Source organism: Equus quagga, chromosome 1 (assembly GCF_021613505.1).
Source record: "Equus quagga isolate Etosha38 chromosome 1, UCLA_HA_Equagga_1.0, whole genome shotgun sequence".
In the NCBI taxonomy this organism is placed as follows: Eukaryota; Metazoa; Chordata; class Mammalia; order Perissodactyla; family Equidae; genus Equus; species Equus quagga.
Window position 1 is genome coordinate 74,447,957 of NC_060267.1, and position 19,607 is coordinate 74,467,563.

The window sequence follows — 19,607 nt, forward strand, 5'->3', positions numbered from 1 at the left end:
ATTTTCTATAAGGAACTATCATCTTTGATGATTATGTTGCAACAAAATTTTTCAATAAAATGAAATTTGGGTTATTTGAAATACAAAATAAGTTTTAAATTTCCACCTATATAAGGAATTACACATATATCACATGGTGTCTCAACTGAGATAGTGGTGACTTTTAAAAAATAGATTGACAACTAAACTTTATTGAGTTTATCATATGAGATAAATTTTAAGAGCTTTATGTAAAATAATGCTTTTAATTCTGACAACTTATGTTAGTACTTAGCAGATAGTACTATTTTTATCTCCTTATATAAATACTGGTGATGTTAAGCAAGTAATACTAATGGAGAGTAATTCTTCACCTTAATAAGTCTGGAGTCTAGGCAGCCTAGCACAGAGTTATATACTTACAGGGTGGGCTTGAAAAACAAATCCTCATTTATTCATAAGTAGTCAGTGTGCTTCTATCACTTTCAAAAATAAAGCAGTAAACTTCTAAACAGATGATTAGTGTGATCCAATTATAAATATAACTAAATAACAGTATCATCCACATGGTTCAGAAGCAATAGAATTTGGCATTACAACGACACAAAAGATGCTTCTGAGATTCTAAATTTGGTAGGACAATAATATTAATAATGATGGGATTGCTTTGGGGGATTAAAAAGTTAAATTTATATAAGTGTAACAAGGGTCAGCAAGATAGCTAGTACTGAGATAAAATAATAGTATTTTATTACTGAGCTATAATAGTACAAGATTTCTATTTTTAATATTAATGCTATTTCCTCCATTACTCTTCCTCAATCTTTGTAACTCTCCTCTATATACTATTTAGTTTTGATGCTAGAAGAATAATGAGTTGATAGTAATAAATGTAAAGAAACAGATAGAAAAAATGACAACTTGGATTGCAATAATCAAATTTTAAACATGAAAACTGTCTCATAGTAGACTTTATATGTGGAAGTATTGTACTTTTACATCATATATAGGTAACCACTGATAAACAATAATTTATTCAATATTTCTACCAGGTTCACTGTGCTCTGGTTCGGACTGGCTTTGAATGGCCAAAATCTCTGTGGAGCTGCACTTTATATCTTCAATGTCAATTCCATGCTTGGTAATAAGCTCTGAAAAGGAAAGGAAGAAAGTCTACCACCAGCAAAAGTGTTATCCTGTTAGTATTTTTGTAATCTGGTTCATTCCTCTGTGGCAATGACTCTGTTTACCCAGTACACCATCGGAGACAAGTAACGGCTGGGAGTGTAACACCACAGTCATTCAGTAAAGTCACCTGTCCTTTCCATCAGCATTCATAGATTTGTGTCCTGCTAACAAGCCCATGGGCCATGCTGCAGTTTTGAGCTCTGCTATATTTTCAAGTTCTGGTATGATATTGATCCACTTACTCAGGTTGCCTTTTCATTCCCTTGCTTTGACTTGTAGGCTGATCACTAACTCCCTTGATTTAGTCTTGTCTGCAAGAATTCTTTCAAGTCTGTGGTCTGTTGATGGCAAGCAACCCTGTTCTCAATGGATATCCCAAAGCCCTCTTCATTCCTCCCTAATATTATATATCTTTGATCTTTTCAACTGGGATTTGTGAGAGAGTAGTTAAACGTTCGGGCTCAAATTGTCATTAAAAAGAATTCAACAATATTTACTAAGTCTAACTGGGATGAAACATCTAAATTCTAGGTTATGACTCGCCTAGTCACCTGACTCCATGAAGTATAGCCTTACTCTGAGCTTTCCATACCTAACTAAAGTCAGCATAGAAGTTGTTAGTGCTTTGTTGTTGTATATAAGATAACAAATAAAAAAAATAATATATTCATAGGTGTTTTAATTTTACTTGTATATTATCTTGAAATGGTTAGATTAACTTCAGAGACATTTTAAGCTTGCAGGCATATAAAGAGAGAGACAATAAGAAAAGTCTCATCAAAAATAATTCTGAGATTTCACCGTGTAACCTGCAGAACACTTTTTAAAATCTGGAGGTTCAGAAAAAGTTTAATGAATAAGAATTTTTGTAATAAATATTATTAAGCAGTTTTTACAAGTAATAGATTTCTAAATTAATTCTCACCTCTTTCGAAAAGGTTTCCACTTTCGTCTACATAATTTATTACTTCTGGCATTAAGTTTAATGACTCCTTCAGTTCTGAGAGTGATGGAATACCAACTTCTTGCTTGAGGCTTGTAGATACTAAGAATTCACAATCAGCCAAAATTGATGGCTGAAATAATATATAGGTAAAAAAAGTTTTTAGTGAGGTTTTCCAAATAAATATTTCTGAATTTATAAATAGATACATTTGCTTAATTGGTATACCAAATTTTAAACTAAACCTACAGTCAAAATTCTTAATGCTATGCATATATTCAAAAAACAGAAGTATAGTAGTCAAAAATATATTAGATTACAAGCGATGTTCTCTCTGTGTAATGTCCTTTATGGCCTCTGATTATACTAGTAATGTACAATATCCCTAGATGCGGAAATATCTTCTTTGGGGATAACAACAAATTTTAAAAATTCTAAATTATAAACAATCCCTGCAGCAGATGAGAGATGGTAAATGGAGAGAAGTGAAAAGGGTAGATGGAATGGAATGGATCTTTACTGCATTTCCTGGAACATGTTTCTCCTTCATTTCTACGGAACTAGATTCCTCAAAAACCGAGACTGTATGAATGAAAGTCTCAGAGTTAACAGGGGAGGGAGGGGAGGACTGGAGAAAAGGGTGAGTTAATATTTTTAGGTGAATTAATATTTTTACCATTTGTGTTAAAAATTTTTTTTTAAAGATTTAAAAAAATTTTTTTCCTTTTTCTCCCCAAAGCCCCCTGGTACATAGTTGTATATTCTCAGTTGTGGGTCCTTCTAGTTGTGGCATGTGGGATGCCGCCTCAGTGTGGCTCGATGAGTGGAGCCATGTACGCGCCCAGGATTCCAACCGATGAAACACTGGGCCACCTGCAGTGGAGCGCGTGAACTTAACCACTCCACCACAGGGCTGGCCCCTAAAATTTTTAAGTGTAAGGAAAACCATTAAATGCTTTAAGACCATCATATATGTAATATATATATCCTTTTACTGTTTTAAGAAAAGCCCCAAATATAAAATACTTTACATTGTCTTAAAAAAAAATTTTTAAGATACTTTGTGAATGCATCTAACCTATATGGGTTTAGATTTTGAGCATGTTAAACTGCAGAAAGTTATTCACAATGTCAACTGCTAGAATTCTTTACAAACTAATATCATAATAACAATTTTGTGTGCTATTGGAACTCTATGCTAGAAAAAAAGAAAGGCTGCCATCTTCTTTTTCTTTTTTTTTTTTTGTGGTGAGGAAAATTGGCACTAAGCTAACATCTGTTGCCAATCTTCTTTTTGCTTGAGGAAGACTGTCACTGAGCTAACATCTGTGGCAGTCTCCCTCTATTTTGCATGTGGGATAATGCCACAGTATGGCTTTACAAGTGGTGCATCCCACACTTGGGATCTAAACCTGCACAGTCGCCAAAGCAGAGAGCTGAACTTAACTACTACACCACCAGGCCAGCCCTGAGGGACTGCTTTTAAGAAGTTTGACCTTTATTATGCAAAGATGTTATCTTCCTTGTTAACCACTGGTAGCACCTAAAATGCAGTCTCAGACCACATTTATTCTTACTCCTTCAATGAGATCACTTCTCTTATAGTTCAAGTAATATCTGTTTTGTGTATAACTCACAAATCAACATCTCTAGCTCGAGTCTCCAATTTTTAAACTAGAATATGACCACTTATTGTCCTATACTAGGTATATTGATTAAAACCATTGGGAGAGCTTTTAAAATTCCCTATACCTGGGCTGTACACCAGACCAAGTCAAAATATATCTCGGTAGAACCCAGGCATCAGTATTTTATGAAAACTCCCCAAGTAATTCCAGGGTGTAGCCAAGGTTGGAACCACTATCTTAGAAGTAAATTTGACTCCTTAATCGATACACATTCAACCCATTATCAAGTCTTTTTAACTTGACAATAGTAGATGGTCAATGTATGTTACTAAAATTTATAAAAGTGTGCTTTGCTACTTTTATAAAAATATTACTGAAAAGCAAGCATTACAGTTTCATTTAAACTTACTGTATCTTCTAGTTTCTCCTGACAAAAGTTCTCTTTATCCATGTAAAAATCTTCTTTCATAAAATCTTTCAAATCTCTTTGAAAAGAGAAACATTCCCTTAACAAAAAATAAAACATTAAATTAGTGTTTACTAATAGCCAGGTACATACTAAATGTATCCAACCAAAATATATAATGGTCAAAATTAGAGTTGAGTAAAGCAATGATAAAATATTATTATTGATAACCTCTGGACTTGTGAGCATACAAAGAATATGTTCTCCTCTTAAAAATATTTATGACATTGGGCAATTAAGTACCTGAAAAAATTAGCTTCTGTGAAGATCTGGCCTTGGAAATCTAAAAGGGGATCCTTTACCAAAAGTAGTTTCAGCCTACTCAACAGAGTATGCAAAGTTGGTAGGTGACTTTTATAGGCCATCAAATTATTTACAAAAATTATTTCTTCATCATCAATGGACAAATCTGAAAAGAAATAAGAAATATAAAGGAATGAGAAAAATTCTAAAAGTTATACAAGAGGATCTAGATAGTTACTGTAGTCAGCCGTTAGATGAGTTGGGATTTTCAAACACATTTTTAATTCTTTAGTTCTTCACTGCTCTGTGCATATAAAGCATGTAGCAGAGTACTGGTACACAAGTTAAAACTCAGTGCATTTTAATATTATTCAGTACACTGAGTAGTAACCAAATATCCTGAAAGAGTTGTAATGGCTCATATTTTTTCAACAAAAAATAGTTTAATCAATGGAGGAAAACTTCTTGTGGCCACATGCTTCATAATAGCCAGCGGTAGCCTAAGCAAAGCTGTAAAGAAACAAAAGCATTTGAATTTTGCTGACCCCTAGTCTTTTCTTCTCCACATCGTTTTACTTCTTAACGTCTCTAATTCATGCCCAGAGACTCTGACATGTGGAGAATGGAGATGGTCTACAAAGCCTACAAATGGGACCAACTCTGATTCTAGCACTCTAAAGCTACTCAAACATGTTTGCCATAAAATTAATTACAGTGAAAGTTAGAGAGCAAAGTACCTACTTGAGAAGTGTGATAATTCTTACACATTAGGAAACACTACTGCTAACAGTGAATTGCTAGAATAAATTTCTCCTCTTTATCTCCACCCTACCATGTGTGGGTTACTTTAGAATCTTAGCTAACTGTGTCAGTGCTTTAACAGTTTCTGAGCCAAGGGAGGGAACATAACACTTGCCCCCATTCTTCAATAAGCTCTTGAGTGGAAAGAGAAAAAGGAAAAGATAAGCTCAGATGAGGAACTACTCAGAAAGCCAAACTCCCCAGAGCAAAACGACCTTAAAGGGGAAGCAACAGTCTCTTGTTCTGGACGGTGGTCTTTCGGTTAAGTCATTTTAGAAATGGCATGGAGAGGGATAGCAGGGAGTGATGTCTCCCATGACCAACTACATCCTTGGTATGCACGTGCTTAATAAATACGTGGTGCAAAGCAGGCAGCCAGGGACCATCCCTTTGTCTGGTGTTAACTTGAAATGCCAAAAGAGAACTTACTATATAAAATAGCCTCCTAAGAGATTGTTTATCCAAACCTAAGTTCCTGACAATCTTATGACCAAGAGCTTCCCATAACACACCAAAGAAAGCTGGCCAATCAGTTCCACGTCTAAGCAAGTCTCATCTGAGACAATTTAAAGATGGTTCACCCTTACATCCATTCTGTAAGAATCAATGAACTCATATTAACAGTAAAAACCTAACACCATTCATTTATATCCCAATCTCCACCTTCCACTTCCAAACACAGACCCTCTAGCCATCTTCCCTTCCTACAGGCTCATCTTGGTATTTCTGGAGTCCATGGGACATCTCATACCAGTTATGAACTCTTGTTTCTAACCACCCTTTGCTGATGGAGCCACTTGAGGGCAGTATCACACCACAATCAATGTTCTTCATAACCACACAAAAGTTTTACCAAACTTTGATTTGATTTTATGGCTGTACAATACTCCCTGGAGTTCTTACTTTACTATGGCTATTATATGTACCAACACAGATCTGAGGAGACTATCTTCATCTGTTGAGGAGGAGTGCTAAATTGTCACAAGGAAACAAAATTTTGGCTAGTTAACTACGAGAAGAAGCAGAAAAGAAGTCTACTGATAGGAAAGAAGATAGGTTTATTCTTTGCAGAAGACACTTTTGTCTACTTAGAAAACGCAAGATAACTAACTGAAAACAAATAATGGAATGCACAAAAGTGTCTGATAAAAAATTTAAAAATCAATGGTTTTCAAATATATATAAACACCTAGTAAAAAATTAATGAAAAAATTCATTTATAATGGCCACAAATATACAAATACTGAGGAATAAACATAACAAAAATGTGCAGAAAGTATATGGAGGAAACTATAAAACTTTAATGAGGATCATTAAAAAGAAAACTTGAAGAAAAAGCAAGATAGACCATTTTCCTGGCTAAAAAGACAAATTGGTAAAAATTCTAAAAGATCACAATAACGTTTCAATTTCTCCAGAGGTCTGTTTTGGAACTTGGAAAACTGATTACAAAATAAATATTGAAGAATATAGATATGAGAGTAGGGAAAAATAGCAAAAAAGAGGAAACTATTAATACATGTCATCATTATATATTAAATAGTTAAAACTGTACACTATTGACACAGTAACAGACAAATCAAGAGAACACCACAGAAAATCCAGAAACACACTCTAATGGGGATAAGGATTTGGCATGTTATGTAAGTGACATTTCTAATCAGTGGGGAAAGGAAAGATTATTCCATAAATGACATTGGGACAACTGCCAACACATTTGAAAAAGTTTTTTTTTCCCGAGGAAGATTTGCCCTAAGCTAACTTCCACTGCCAACCTTCCTCTTCTTTTTGCTTGAGGAAGATTAGCCCTGAGCTAACATCTGCACCAATCTTCCCCAATTTGTATGTGGATCACTGCCACAGCATAGTTGACAGGTGGTGTAGGTCTGCACCTGGGATCTGAACCTGCAAACTCAGCCTATTGAAGTGAAGTGCATGGAACTTTAACCACTAGGCAACAGGGCCAGCCTCCGGAAAAAGCATTTTGTAACCTTACTTTTAAATATATACCAAAGTCTTAAAGAAAATATGAATAATTATTTATCTAATTTGAGGAAGATTTTCTCAATATAAAACCAATGAAAGAAATCATACAGAAAAACATTGGCAGGACTGGTTAGATTCAAATTAAATATATTTGGGATTATAGATATTTTTGATATATAAAGATAAATTGTAAGAATAGAAAAATAGACAAAAGAGAGAATCATTTCACAAAATAAAAATATGCAAATAGCCACTAAATGCCAGTAATTTTTAAAATGCAAGTAAAAATATAAATTTTTGCCTATCACATTGGATAAATGTATTACTACAACATCAGTAGTAACATACCCACTGATGATAAGGCTGACATGAACTGTGTATTCTCATACCATGCTAGTGGACATATAGTGAAAAAAATACTTACATCAAATAATTCCAGTTCCAGGAATTCACTCTAAGGAAATAATTGGAAATGGAAACATATATTTATGTACATATTTGAAATTTAAAAAAAGTCTTCTCAAGTTGAGAAATATATGATACATAAATAAGATTAAAACCTGCAGTCATTAAAAGCCATGCTTTTGTGGGGCTGGCCCACTGGCATAGTGGTTAAGTTCATGCACTCTGCTTTGGTGGCCCAGGGTTTGCAGGTTTGGATCCTGGGCGCAGACCTAGCACCACTTGTCAAGCTATGCTATGGCAGCATCCCACATAAAAAATGGAGGAAGATTGGCACAGGTGTTAGCTCAGCAACAATCTTCCTCAAGCAAAAAGAGGAAGATTGGCAACAGATGTTAGCTCAGGGCCAATCTTCCTCATGTACAAAAAAATAAATAAGTAATATAATGCATATACAGTATGATCACAATAGTAAAACAATTTACGTTTAGTTTATAGGATTATAAGTTCTTAGTAAAAGGACATTCTATATATTCAACATGTAGATTTCTTAATAGTTATAGAAAAAGGTTAATAAAATTTAATACTTATTCATGATCAAAAGCTCTTAGAACAGAAGAAAGCTTCCTCAACCCAATAAAGTTAATTCTTCTAATATTTCACCATTGAGAATGATGTAAACATTGAAAATGATGTAAACATTGAAATGATATTTACATCACTTTTATAATTTTTTAAATATTTCCTTCACTGTCAGGAACAAGACAAGGATGGCAACTATCACTACTTCTATTGCACAATGTACTAGAGGTCCTAGTCAGCATAGTAAGACAAAAAAAGACATGTGTTGTAAAGGAAGAAACAGATGGCCAACAAAATCACAGTCTCTAAGAGATATCTGTACTCCCATGTTCACTGCAGCATTATTCACAATAGCTAAGGTATGAGAACAACTTAAGTGTCTGTCGACAGATGAATGGATGAAGAAAATGTTGTGTCATTTGCCATTTGCAACATAGATGAACATGGAGGGCATTATGCTAAGAGAAATAAACCAGACAGAGAACAACAAATATTGCATGGTATTACTTATATGTGGAGTCTTAAAAAAAAAAAAAGCCAAACTCATTGAAACAGAGGAGAACGGTGGTTGCCGGGGCTGAGGCTGGGAAGTGGGGAAAATAGGGAGAGGTTGGTAAAAGGGTACAGACTTCCACTTATAAGAGGAATAAGGTCCAAGGAGCTAACGTATAACATAGTGACTACAGTTGATAATACTGTAATATATAATTGAAATTTGCTAAGAGAGTGGAACTTAATTAAGTGTTCTCACACACACGAAAAGGGAAATATGGGAGGTGATGGATGTGTTAATTAACTCATAGTGCGAATCCTTTCACAGTGTATACGTATAACAAATCATCACATTGTACACTTTAAATATATTATAATTTTATTTGCCAATTATACTTCAATAAAGCTGAAAAAAATATGTGAGTGATAGACGAAGCCAGGGGACTGCTGTTTTTTTTATAATAAACCTTGAATAGCTACTTGACTCTCTAAACTATTTGCATTTGCTTATATATTCCCAGGATGTCTGAAGGATATTCATAAAATGGTGACATTTATTGACAAGTAATATATGAATGTTGTAGAAAAATTAGTATCTGTCAACAAATCAACAAACAATAAAAGAAAATTACCCACTGTTTTTATGTCTCAAAGAAATATATGCTTTGAAATTAACTTACAATTTAGTAACTAACTATATTTCTTAAAAGACAAAGCAAATTTACAGTATCAATTGAATTTCAAAGTATAATACATTCCTCTTGATTTGGTGAGATCAAAGTATCTATAAAACCAGTAGCAATCAATATAGCTGCAAAGAAAATAAGTGAAATTACAAATCTAAATGTATAAAATGATATCTAATGACACAGGACCCCCAAGGAAATATAGGATACAGACAACTCCCATGTATTTGGAAATCTCAAGTATATTTTCATTCAGTGAATTGTAGTTAAATAAGGTTCTGATTCTAGCTGATGATAGGAAATTTGCCAATAATAGCTTCTAGTTTGCAACATTAATAATAACAGCCATGTTAGGTACCATGTTATTTTCTATAAACCATCTCTTTACATGTACATACACATTATTTGACCCCTACAAAATTTTTAATAAAAATTTAGAAGAATAAATTAAAAGGGAGAAATTATAGAAGAAAATTGAAAAGCATAAAATTTTTAATAGCTGTCCCCAAATCGTATCACTTTTTAAGAGTAGATTTGGATTATCATTAAATCTTCTGATTACAAATTCAGGGTCTTCCTACAATATCATGCTCTCAAGTCTAGTCTGTAATGCAATCATACAGTCTTAAACTATGAGGGATTTAACTCTCTATATATCATCACATACCTCTGCCTACACTAAAAATTTTATATACAATTTATGTATCTACATAAAAGCAGCAGTAAAAGAACCAAACTATTTTTCATGCTCAAGCTATAGCATATCCTAAATGATAGTAGCAATTATATAATGGAGCCTTAAGTTTTTTAATTTAAAAAGGGAATAGGCTGTTACACATACAAGAAAGGTAGTTCTCAGAAGTTTCTGTACAGTTGGAAGAATTCAGCACCCTCTAGTAAGATGAGAGATTTGGAATACAGTTTGGATAAAATACACTTTTAATTATCACTTACAGTAAAATTGTAAAAACTGGGTGAATTTCCTGACCTAATACTGCAACTATTCCACCTCTACTTTGAATTATGGTGTCACATAAATTAGATGAGATTAAAAATCTTTGGCATATTTTGGGAAATAAAATATATCCATCACTTAATAAAATACTGATTTAATGTTACACCAGATTGCTGTGTCATCAGATTTGTACACAGATGCTAATATTATTATAGGAATATGTTGTGAGCACACTACGATCAAATCTCTGAGGCTATTTTGAGGCCCAGCATACTTAAACTCCAAAAGCAACCTAGTCTACAAAAAGGGAATTAATATAAAAGAGAACCAATGTGACCTCAATAAATAAATAAGAAAAAAATGAAAGAGAAAATATTTTTCTAATGTGGTAAAGCTTAGAATTATAATTTTGCAGGTGAATATCTTTAATAAAATAAAATCACTGAAATGAAAATCTGTATATTAGTAGGACATGTTTTATAACAATGGAAATAAATGTTTTACCTTGGTTCTGCGCTTGAAGTGCTGGACATTTTTCTAAACAGTTGACACGTGTAAAGACTTCACTGTAGTCCTTATGGGTGTATAAGCTGGCTTCCTCTACTTCAATTTGGGAGTTTGGGTTTGAACTTGGAACAATTTCCTCAAATTCACAATTAATCTGGGTCACCATTCCTGTAACTGTTTTTCTATGACATTATAAAATTACTGATTTTATGTATGTCTTATTTTAAAACATCTTTAGTAACAGTTTATGTTCATTGTAGAAAAATTACCAAATTCCAGCAGATACAGAGAAAAACTACCCCACCATAGCCCCACCATTCAAGAGAGAAATTCAAAGATTATGCATTTTCTCAATTATTTTTGAATATTTCTAAGCAAAAGTGGATTCATGTACATAGTATTCTGTAACTTGTTCTTTTTTGCTAAACAATGAAGCATGAGCACATTTATATGTCAATCAATGTATATTTACTTGATTTTTGAATAGACAAACAGGATTCCATTGTATCGGCAAATCATAACTTATTCAACCAGTTCCCTATTGTCAAAAATTTAAATTTGTTTTAATTGTATCCACAATACAAGGAATATCTTTGTGCGCTTGTTTAATCATTTTCTCAAAATACATCTCCTAAAAATGGAAATGATGAGGTTAAAGATATACAGATTTTTCGACTTTGCCATGCACTGCCAAATTGCCCTTGTGCTGGATACTCAATGTCTGCTTTCCATAACATTATCAAACATTTTATATTCTATTCTGCAACCTGGGAGGCTGATCTCTATGAACCAGCTATGCTCCCTTGCCTTCTGGCTTCTGGTTGGGTTCAGCCAATGGGAAGCACTGGTGGGAGATCAAAGGTGGGAAGAGAGACAGGTTAAGATATTATTCTTCCCAAATCCTGCTTCCAGGACCATAGTTTGGAAGTGGCTGCATTCTCCTACCAATGGTTACATCTCTTATCAGACAGCCCCTCTCCTATACTGGCTATAGGACCTTATAGAGTCTTCTTATTAGGTTGGTTACTGCTCAGTCTCCTTGCTCCTTCAAGCTTAGGGTGGTAACAACTTCCTGCTGTTGCTAGTCCTGGGGACTTTTTGGCTCCCTTGACCTTGCCCATACCTTGCCTGTTTTCTGATTGAGCCAGGTATCTCTGCCATTGTCTATACCATTGGGATCCTTGGAATTACAAGAGATTTTCCGGTAGACAATATATTTTTGGCAATTTAGCTAAACATCTCAATATACCTTTTTTCTGAAATATTTTAGCCTTAATAATTCCCTATACAGACTGAAAGAATCAAAATCAATATAACTCCCCAATGTAACTGGAAGAAAAAAATGAGTATGCCATATCTTAAAAGCAGATAGAAAAATCTCTAAAGTTTCTCCTTTATTCTTTAAGAAAATACAAGGTACAAGAAAAAATATTTCAACTCACCTAGGTCCATATTACTCATAAAAACATTGATTCCCACGTGGATCTTTGTAGACTTCTAAATTTAATGCTTACATAGCTGCTATCTTTTTTTAAAATAAATGTTACTGACAGAGTCAGCACTTTGTAATAATCCTTGCTACTATAGCTTGAGAAGACAACATCAACTCTCTTTCCCAAGATATTAATGATTTATGAAGACTAGTATTTCCTGGATCTCCTCCTACCTCCCTGTCCAATATTACCTATTCTTCGTTCACTGGTGCCTCCTCCTCCACCTAACCTGTAATACTGATGTTTCCCAGGCTTCCAATCCAGATTGTCTTTGCTTTATTTCCATATCATTCTTTTTGGATAAGTTCCTCTATTCCCATTCATTAATTCTTTAACTTAAAAGAAATATTTAATGAGTGTCTACAATGTGCCAACACTATTCTAGGCACTGGGAATGGAGGGGTAAACAAAGTTCTTGCCCTCAAGAAGCTTACCTGCTAATGGGACAATAGACAAATTAATAAATATATAGCATAATGTTAGGTAGTCATGAATGTTATTAATGAAATAAAATAAGATATTAGGAATCAAGTAACAGCCAGAAGGTTGGTGAGAGGTGTATTTTAGAGCAAGTAGTTAGTGAATGGCCCTCTGAGGAGTGATAATTCTGCAACTACCTGAATAATGGTAGAGAGTAAGCCACACAAGGTCTAAAGTTGGGGAACAAGGTTGGCGTATTCCAGGAAAAGCAGAAAGGTCAGCATGACTGGAACAGGGTAAGGTTAGATAGGTAGGCAGGGCCAGATCTTGTTGGATCTTGTAAGACTTGGTGAGAACTTTGATTTTATTCTATGTGCAATGGGATACTGTTGGTGGGTTATCACGGAGACATTTCATGATCTGATTTGTGTCTTTTAAAAAAAATCACAGGGCTGGCCCCGTGGCCGAGTGGTTAAGTTTGCACGCTCCGCTGCAGGCGGCCCAGTGTTTCGTTGGTTAGAACCCTGGGCGCGGACATGGCACTGCTCATCAAACCATGTTGAGGCGGCGTCCCACATGCCACAACTGGAAGGACCCACAACAAAGAATATACAAGTATGTACCAGGGGGCTTTAGGGAGAAAAAGGAAAAAAAAAAAATCTTTAAAAAAAAAAAATCACAGCCAAACTCTGAGAAGAAAATACAGGAGTAAATTCTTGTGACCTTGGATTAGGTAAAGCCTTCTTAGATACAACACCAAAAATACAAGTGACAAAAGAAAAAATAGGTAAATTAGATTTTGTCAAAATTAAACTTTTGTTTGGGGCCAGCCCGGAGGGGTAGTGGGTTAGTTCTCACCTCCACTTCAGCAGCCTGGGGTTTGCCACTTCAGATCCTGGGTGCAGACCTACACACTGCTTATCAAGCCATGCTGTGGGAGGGCTCCCAGATATAAAATAGAGGAAGATGGTCACGGATGTTAGCTCAGGGCTAATCTTCCTCAAAAACAGTTTTGTGCTTCAAAGGATATCATCAAGAAAGTAAAAGGATAATTCAAAGGAGAAAATATTTGCAAATCATATATCTGACAAGGGACTTGTATCTAGAATATGTAAGAATTCTTAAACTCAATAATAAAAAGACACATAAACGAATTAAAAAATGCGAATAAACTGTAACCTTTATACACTGCTGATGGGAATGTAAAATGTTACAGTTGCTTGGAAAACAGTCTGGTAAATTCCTCAAACAGTTAAAAACAGTTAAACATACTCCTAGATAGAGAAATGAAATTATATGTGTACACAAAAACTTGTACATAAATGTTTATAGTGGTATTACTCATTATAGGCAAAAAGTGGAAACAACCCAAATGTCTACCAGCTGATGAATGGATAAATAAAATGTGGTATGTCCATACCATGGAATATTATTTGGCCATAAAAAATGAAGTACTGATACATGCTACAACATAGCTGAACCTTGAAAACATTATGCTGAGTGAAAGGAGCCAATCACAAAATGTCACATACTGAATGATTCCGTTTATATGAAACATCCAGAATAGGCAATTATAGAGAGGCAGAAAGTAAATTAGTGATTGCCTTTTGAGGGGAAGTGAGAAAAGAATAAGGAGTGACTGCTAATGGATACAGGATTTGTTTTTATGTTAAGGAAAATGCTCTAAAATTGATTGTGATGGTTGTACATCTCTGTGAATATACTGAAAACTATTGGAATTGGACATTTTAAATGAGTGAATTATATAGAATATTAACTTAGCTCAACAAAGCTGCTATATTATAAAACATATATACAAAACAAAATGTTTTATGTATATAAACAAAACAAAAGAAGATAGGGTTTGACGTCAGACAGACCAGGATTTGAGGGTTTGAATCCCAGCTCCAACTATTGACTGGCTGCACTACAGTGGGCAAGTTACTTAATCTCTCTGAGTCTTAGTTTCTCATATACAATATTTGGATAGTAATACGCATCTCACATAGCTGTTATGAGGTGTATGGGAAATAAATATACGTGCAATGTCCTGCATTCAATTGCATTCATCTGAATGCAGCACGCTACAGAGGAATAGGAAATACTGTCATACGCTCTTCCTCTTGCTCAGTTTGGCCATGTGCTTTGTCTTGGAAGCTTGGAAGCTTATTGCATGGCTCTCCCTGATCTTTTTGCATTTTGCCCTTGTCTCCATAATTCAAAAGCTTCAACTCCTTTTTTAGCCTGTCCATCAAACTATCTTCATTTGTTTTAAGTCCTATATTTACTCTACTATGTATTTATATGTTAGGAATTTAATATGCCTTTTTATCTATGCTGGTGGTTTTTAAAGTTAGAGTAGTTATTATTTTTATTAATGCTCTGCTGCAAATTGCATAGCTTTGACTACAAAAGCTAATTTGGCTATATGCTCTGTTATTTTTAGTGTGCAATTTTGTAGAATATAAGGTTTTTCAGGAATACATGACAGAAAATGCCCATTATGTTAAAACACAGGATACCAACAAATTAGTAAAAGAATTAAGGCCTTAGAATCAATATTAGGAAATAACAAAAATAGGAACAAGAAACAAAGAGAGGTGAGAAAGAGAAGAAAAGCAAGATTTAGGAAATCTAGGTAGCGTTAATGATCAAAATGTTTATTCTAAAGTTCCACTAGGTAACAAAACCGTAGTAGCTCCTGAATTAGTTAAAATTAAATTTTAACATGGGAAATCTCTTTACTTTCTGCTCCATTTTGCTGTTAACCAAAAACCACTCTAAAAAATAAGGTCTTAAAAATTAAACTTTACTGCACGAGACAAAATTGAAATTAATAACAGCTTAAACAAAAAATCTAGAGGTTAGAAGGGCATGGTTGGTAAGGAAGTTCCACAATTTGTCAGGGACTGCAGCTCCTTTTGTTTCACTCTGCGACTTTTAGATTTAGTTCTTGTCAGCACAGTCCAAGACAGCTGCTGGAGCCAGTCATTACATCTGTATTCCAGTATCAGAAAAGAGAAAGATAAAAAAGAAAAACCTTGGGGCTGGCCCCATAGCCAAGTGGTTAAGTTCGCGTACTCTGCTTCGGTGGCCCAGAGTCTCACCAGTTCAGATCCTGGGCATGGACATGGCACTGCTCATCAACCCATGCTGAGGTGGCATCCCACATGGCAGAATCAGAAGGACCTACAACTAGAATATGCAACTATGTACTGGGGGCCTTTGGGGAGAAAGGGAAGAAAAAAAAAGATTGGCAACAGACGTTAGCTCAGGTGCCAATCATTAAAAGAAAAAGAAAAACCTTCCTTTTAAGGATAGTCCTTAGAAATGCATAAGCCTCTTTTGCTTATATCCAGTTGAGAAGAACTTAGTTACACGGCTACATTTGGCTACAGGGAAGCTGAGAAATGTACATTTTATTCTGGTGGTGCCTTCTTTGCCATAGACTCTATCTTTTATTTTTTGGGTTTTTTCTTTCTTTCTTTTTCTTTCTTTCTTTCTTTCTTTCTTTTATTGCTGAGGAAGATTAGCCCTGAGCTAATATCTGTGCCAATCTTCCTCCACTCTATATCTGGGTTGCTGCCATAGCATGACTGGCAAGTGGTGTAGGTCCATGCCCGGGATCCGAACCCATGAATCAAGGCTGCTGAAGCAGAGCATGCCGAACTTAACCACTACACCATGAGGCTGGCCCCATTGACTCTATCTTGATACCACAAAATGAATAGAAGGTCAGATATCATGGGATGTCCATTCCTTCAGGGCCTCCCATTTCTCTCATATACGAATCTTTTGTTTGAGCTAAACTAGCCTGATCATTGCCTTCGTTGCATACTTATGGTATATTCCTGTCTCTGTGCCTTCAGACCCGTCATTTCCTTTGCCTGAAATGTTTTCTCTCAAGTTAGTTTCTCCTTCAATGCCCAGTTCAAGCTCACTTCCTACTTCTTTGTGAAGCTAAGCTGATCTCTCCTGCTTATAAATGCACAGCCCTACCACTCCAGCTCATGGAGCGAAAAGAGATCTTAGAGATCATCTTCTATCTTGTTACTCAAAGTAGGTTCTTGGACTATGAGCACATTAGGAACAAAGAAGCGCAGCCCCAACACAGAGCAATTGAATCTTCAGAATCTCCATTTTCAGTAAGATCCTCAGGTGATTCATATGTACATTTAAGTTCGAGAAGCGCTGATACATCATTATAGTGATAAAGAAAGCGAGGGTCAGAGAGATAAAATGACTACTCAAGTAGTTGGTACTTGACTTTTCAAATCAAGACTTGAAATCAACATCTTTTAACTCATAATGCAGAGCTCTTTTCACTACACCATTCCGCTTCCTGACTACTCAGGAGTCCACTCATGTGACAGATACTTTTTACTGGCTTTTTACGCCTTATGGTAGACATTATGTTGGTCATTTTTTATTATCATTTAATTCTTACACTTTAAATTTTCTATATGTTTATATATTATCTTCCTAATCTGACTTTTAAATCTCAGGATGACAGAAGTGGTATATTGGACTTGTCTGTATTCAGAGTCTGGACACATTTAAATTGGTTATTTGTTTCTTTCAAGTGTAACTAAGGAAAACTTAAATTAGTAAAACTTGAAAATGTGAATAATAACTAAATCCTTCCTGGGTCTGATTAGCACTCTTTGCTTGAAGTGAAGCAACAGAGTAAATTATTTACTTTTGCACTGAAATCTCTAATTTATGTCTACATTAACAATGTAGAATAGGTTAGATGTTCTTCCTCATATTATGCTCTGTGTTCTTATCTCCGTCATTGTACTTCCCACATTGTATTGTAATGATTTATTTATAAATCTTTATTCTCTAATTTCTTGAGTTCTTTAAGAGTAGAGACTGCGTCTTATTCACTTTTGTATCCTGGCACATACGACGGTATCCAATAAATACTTGATGAATGATGAATAAATAATGTTTTGACCAAATATGTTAGAAAATAGCATTAAATCTGCATTTATACTACAGGAAAAAAGACTGATTTTCATACAAAGGACTTTCTATAGACACTTTCTACAGAAAATTTACCTATTGATTAAAAGCAAAGTAACATATTTGCTTTATTTCTGTGTGTTCTTTGCAACACAAATGCATAGAGAAACAGTTAATATGTGATAAACAAGGGAAGGATAAAAAGAGAATGTAAATCTCTTCTAACTTCTCCTTTGTGGTTCAGATTAGGGCTTTTTCTTCAGAAAAAGAAGAAAATCTGTGAGGATATAAGGAAGGCATCTTTTCTCTTCAGGTGTCTGGAGGAACTTACTGTTTATCATCTGGGTGTAAGGGGGAAATTTGAGGTTAAGGACACATACTTCTCAAGGAAATCCTCCATAAAGAGACTTGCTTTCCATTGATCCAAGACTGAGATATCTGTCATTCCCCCAAATGGAACAGCTGACACTAGAAAGGAGAATGGTAAACATAAGCTTCTAGAATTTTCTTTCACACTTAATGGAAGCCAAATATTCACCTTTTACATTATGGTGTTATATTTATTTGTTCACAAATGTAATTTTTTTCAAAGTAATACCAGATTCCAAATAATTAATCATTCTCATTATTACAACCCCTACAAAAGAACTTCAACCACAGTCAGAACAATATCATCTGAACATACCATTGTCATTTTTATAGCCTCTCTTTTGCCTGTGCAGCACTACCATCCCAGATAGTCCTGTTCAACAGCTCATGTCATTCCTCATAGAGTCTTTATTAACCATTCCAACTCACTCTGCCATATTTCCCTTGAAGGGCCACAATATTGTCAGTAGCACTCACCCTGACACTTAATCATATACAGTCATATTTAAAAATTGTATGTATCTATAGCTTGTCTCCCAAATTAGACCCTTGGTCTCTCAAGGAGAGAGATCGTGTCATGTACTAGTATCAGAAGAAGCAATTAAGCGAAGTAAGAGTCAAATGACCTGTATTCTACCACCAGTGTTACTTCATACTCGTTTTGTTACTTTGAACAAACCACTTAACATCTGAGTCTGCCTCATTAAAAAAATAAGGTTAAGGGTACAGGTTCTAGAATCACCCTGCCTACATTTTAATATTTGTACTGTTACTTATTAACTGTGTGACTTTGGGTAAATCTCTGAATCTCTATCCTTATCTATAAATTACGAATGATAGCCCTTTCATAGTGTTGTTATAAAGATTAAGTGTGATGAGACATGAAAATTGCTTAGAACAGTACCTGACATACTGTAAGCACCCAATAAATTTTGGCTGTCACTGTCATTATTATTATAAAAAAGAAGCAAAGGAAAAGAAATAAGAAGTGATAAACTCATTTTTTTCTTCTGTACTTTTAGAGAAGCAGTTTGATGAGAGTTATTCTTTATCTTGTTTCCAACCTGATTGAGACCTTCAATCCATTGATCCTTCCACTTTTACAATATTTCCCATCCTCTCTCATGTCCTCACCTTCTTATTCACACAGTTCAGGTTCCATGGCCAGTCCCAGAACCACTCCCTTACAAAGACTCTTGATTCCCTTGCCTCTCTTTCCTTTGTGCTAACTTAGGAAAACCCTTACTTCCACTTTGTGTATATATATACTAGAATAGCTGAAAATTATTTTTAAAAAAGGTCACCCAGCCGTGCTGAATGAACTCATTTGAAATTATGACCATAAATTTCAAATGGGCATCCAACATTGACAGATTATAATAGAACACCTTTCTAATAAAATTGGCTTTCTCACTCCTCAAGACAACTATTTAACACATGCCTCACTCAAGTTTTCATCCCCTTATCCACTTTCAGTCTGTGGCTTTGCCTCCACATGG

General features: G+C 34.8%; 1 protein-coding gene across 1 annotated transcript in view; it reads right to left on the reverse strand.

Moving 5' to 3' along the window:
* Positions 1-19,607, reverse strand: part of SHOC1 (shortage in chiasmata 1) — a 75,936-nt gene that overhangs the window by 45,484 nt on the left and 10,845 nt on the right. Inside the window, exons 4-9 of the mRNA XM_046684203.1 lie at positions 18,120-18,207; positions 10,856-11,040; positions 4,448-4,613; positions 4,130-4,244; positions 2,093-2,243; positions 1,029-1,130 (exon numbers count right to left, since the gene is read on the reverse strand). Coding sequence (XP_046540159.1) covers positions 1,029-1,130; positions 2,093-2,243; positions 4,130-4,244; positions 4,448-4,613; positions 10,856-11,040; positions 18,120-18,207 — 807 coding nt within the window. The remainder of the gene's footprint in view (positions 1-1,028; positions 1,131-2,092; positions 2,244-4,129; positions 4,245-4,447; positions 4,614-10,855; positions 11,041-18,119; positions 18,208-19,607) is intronic.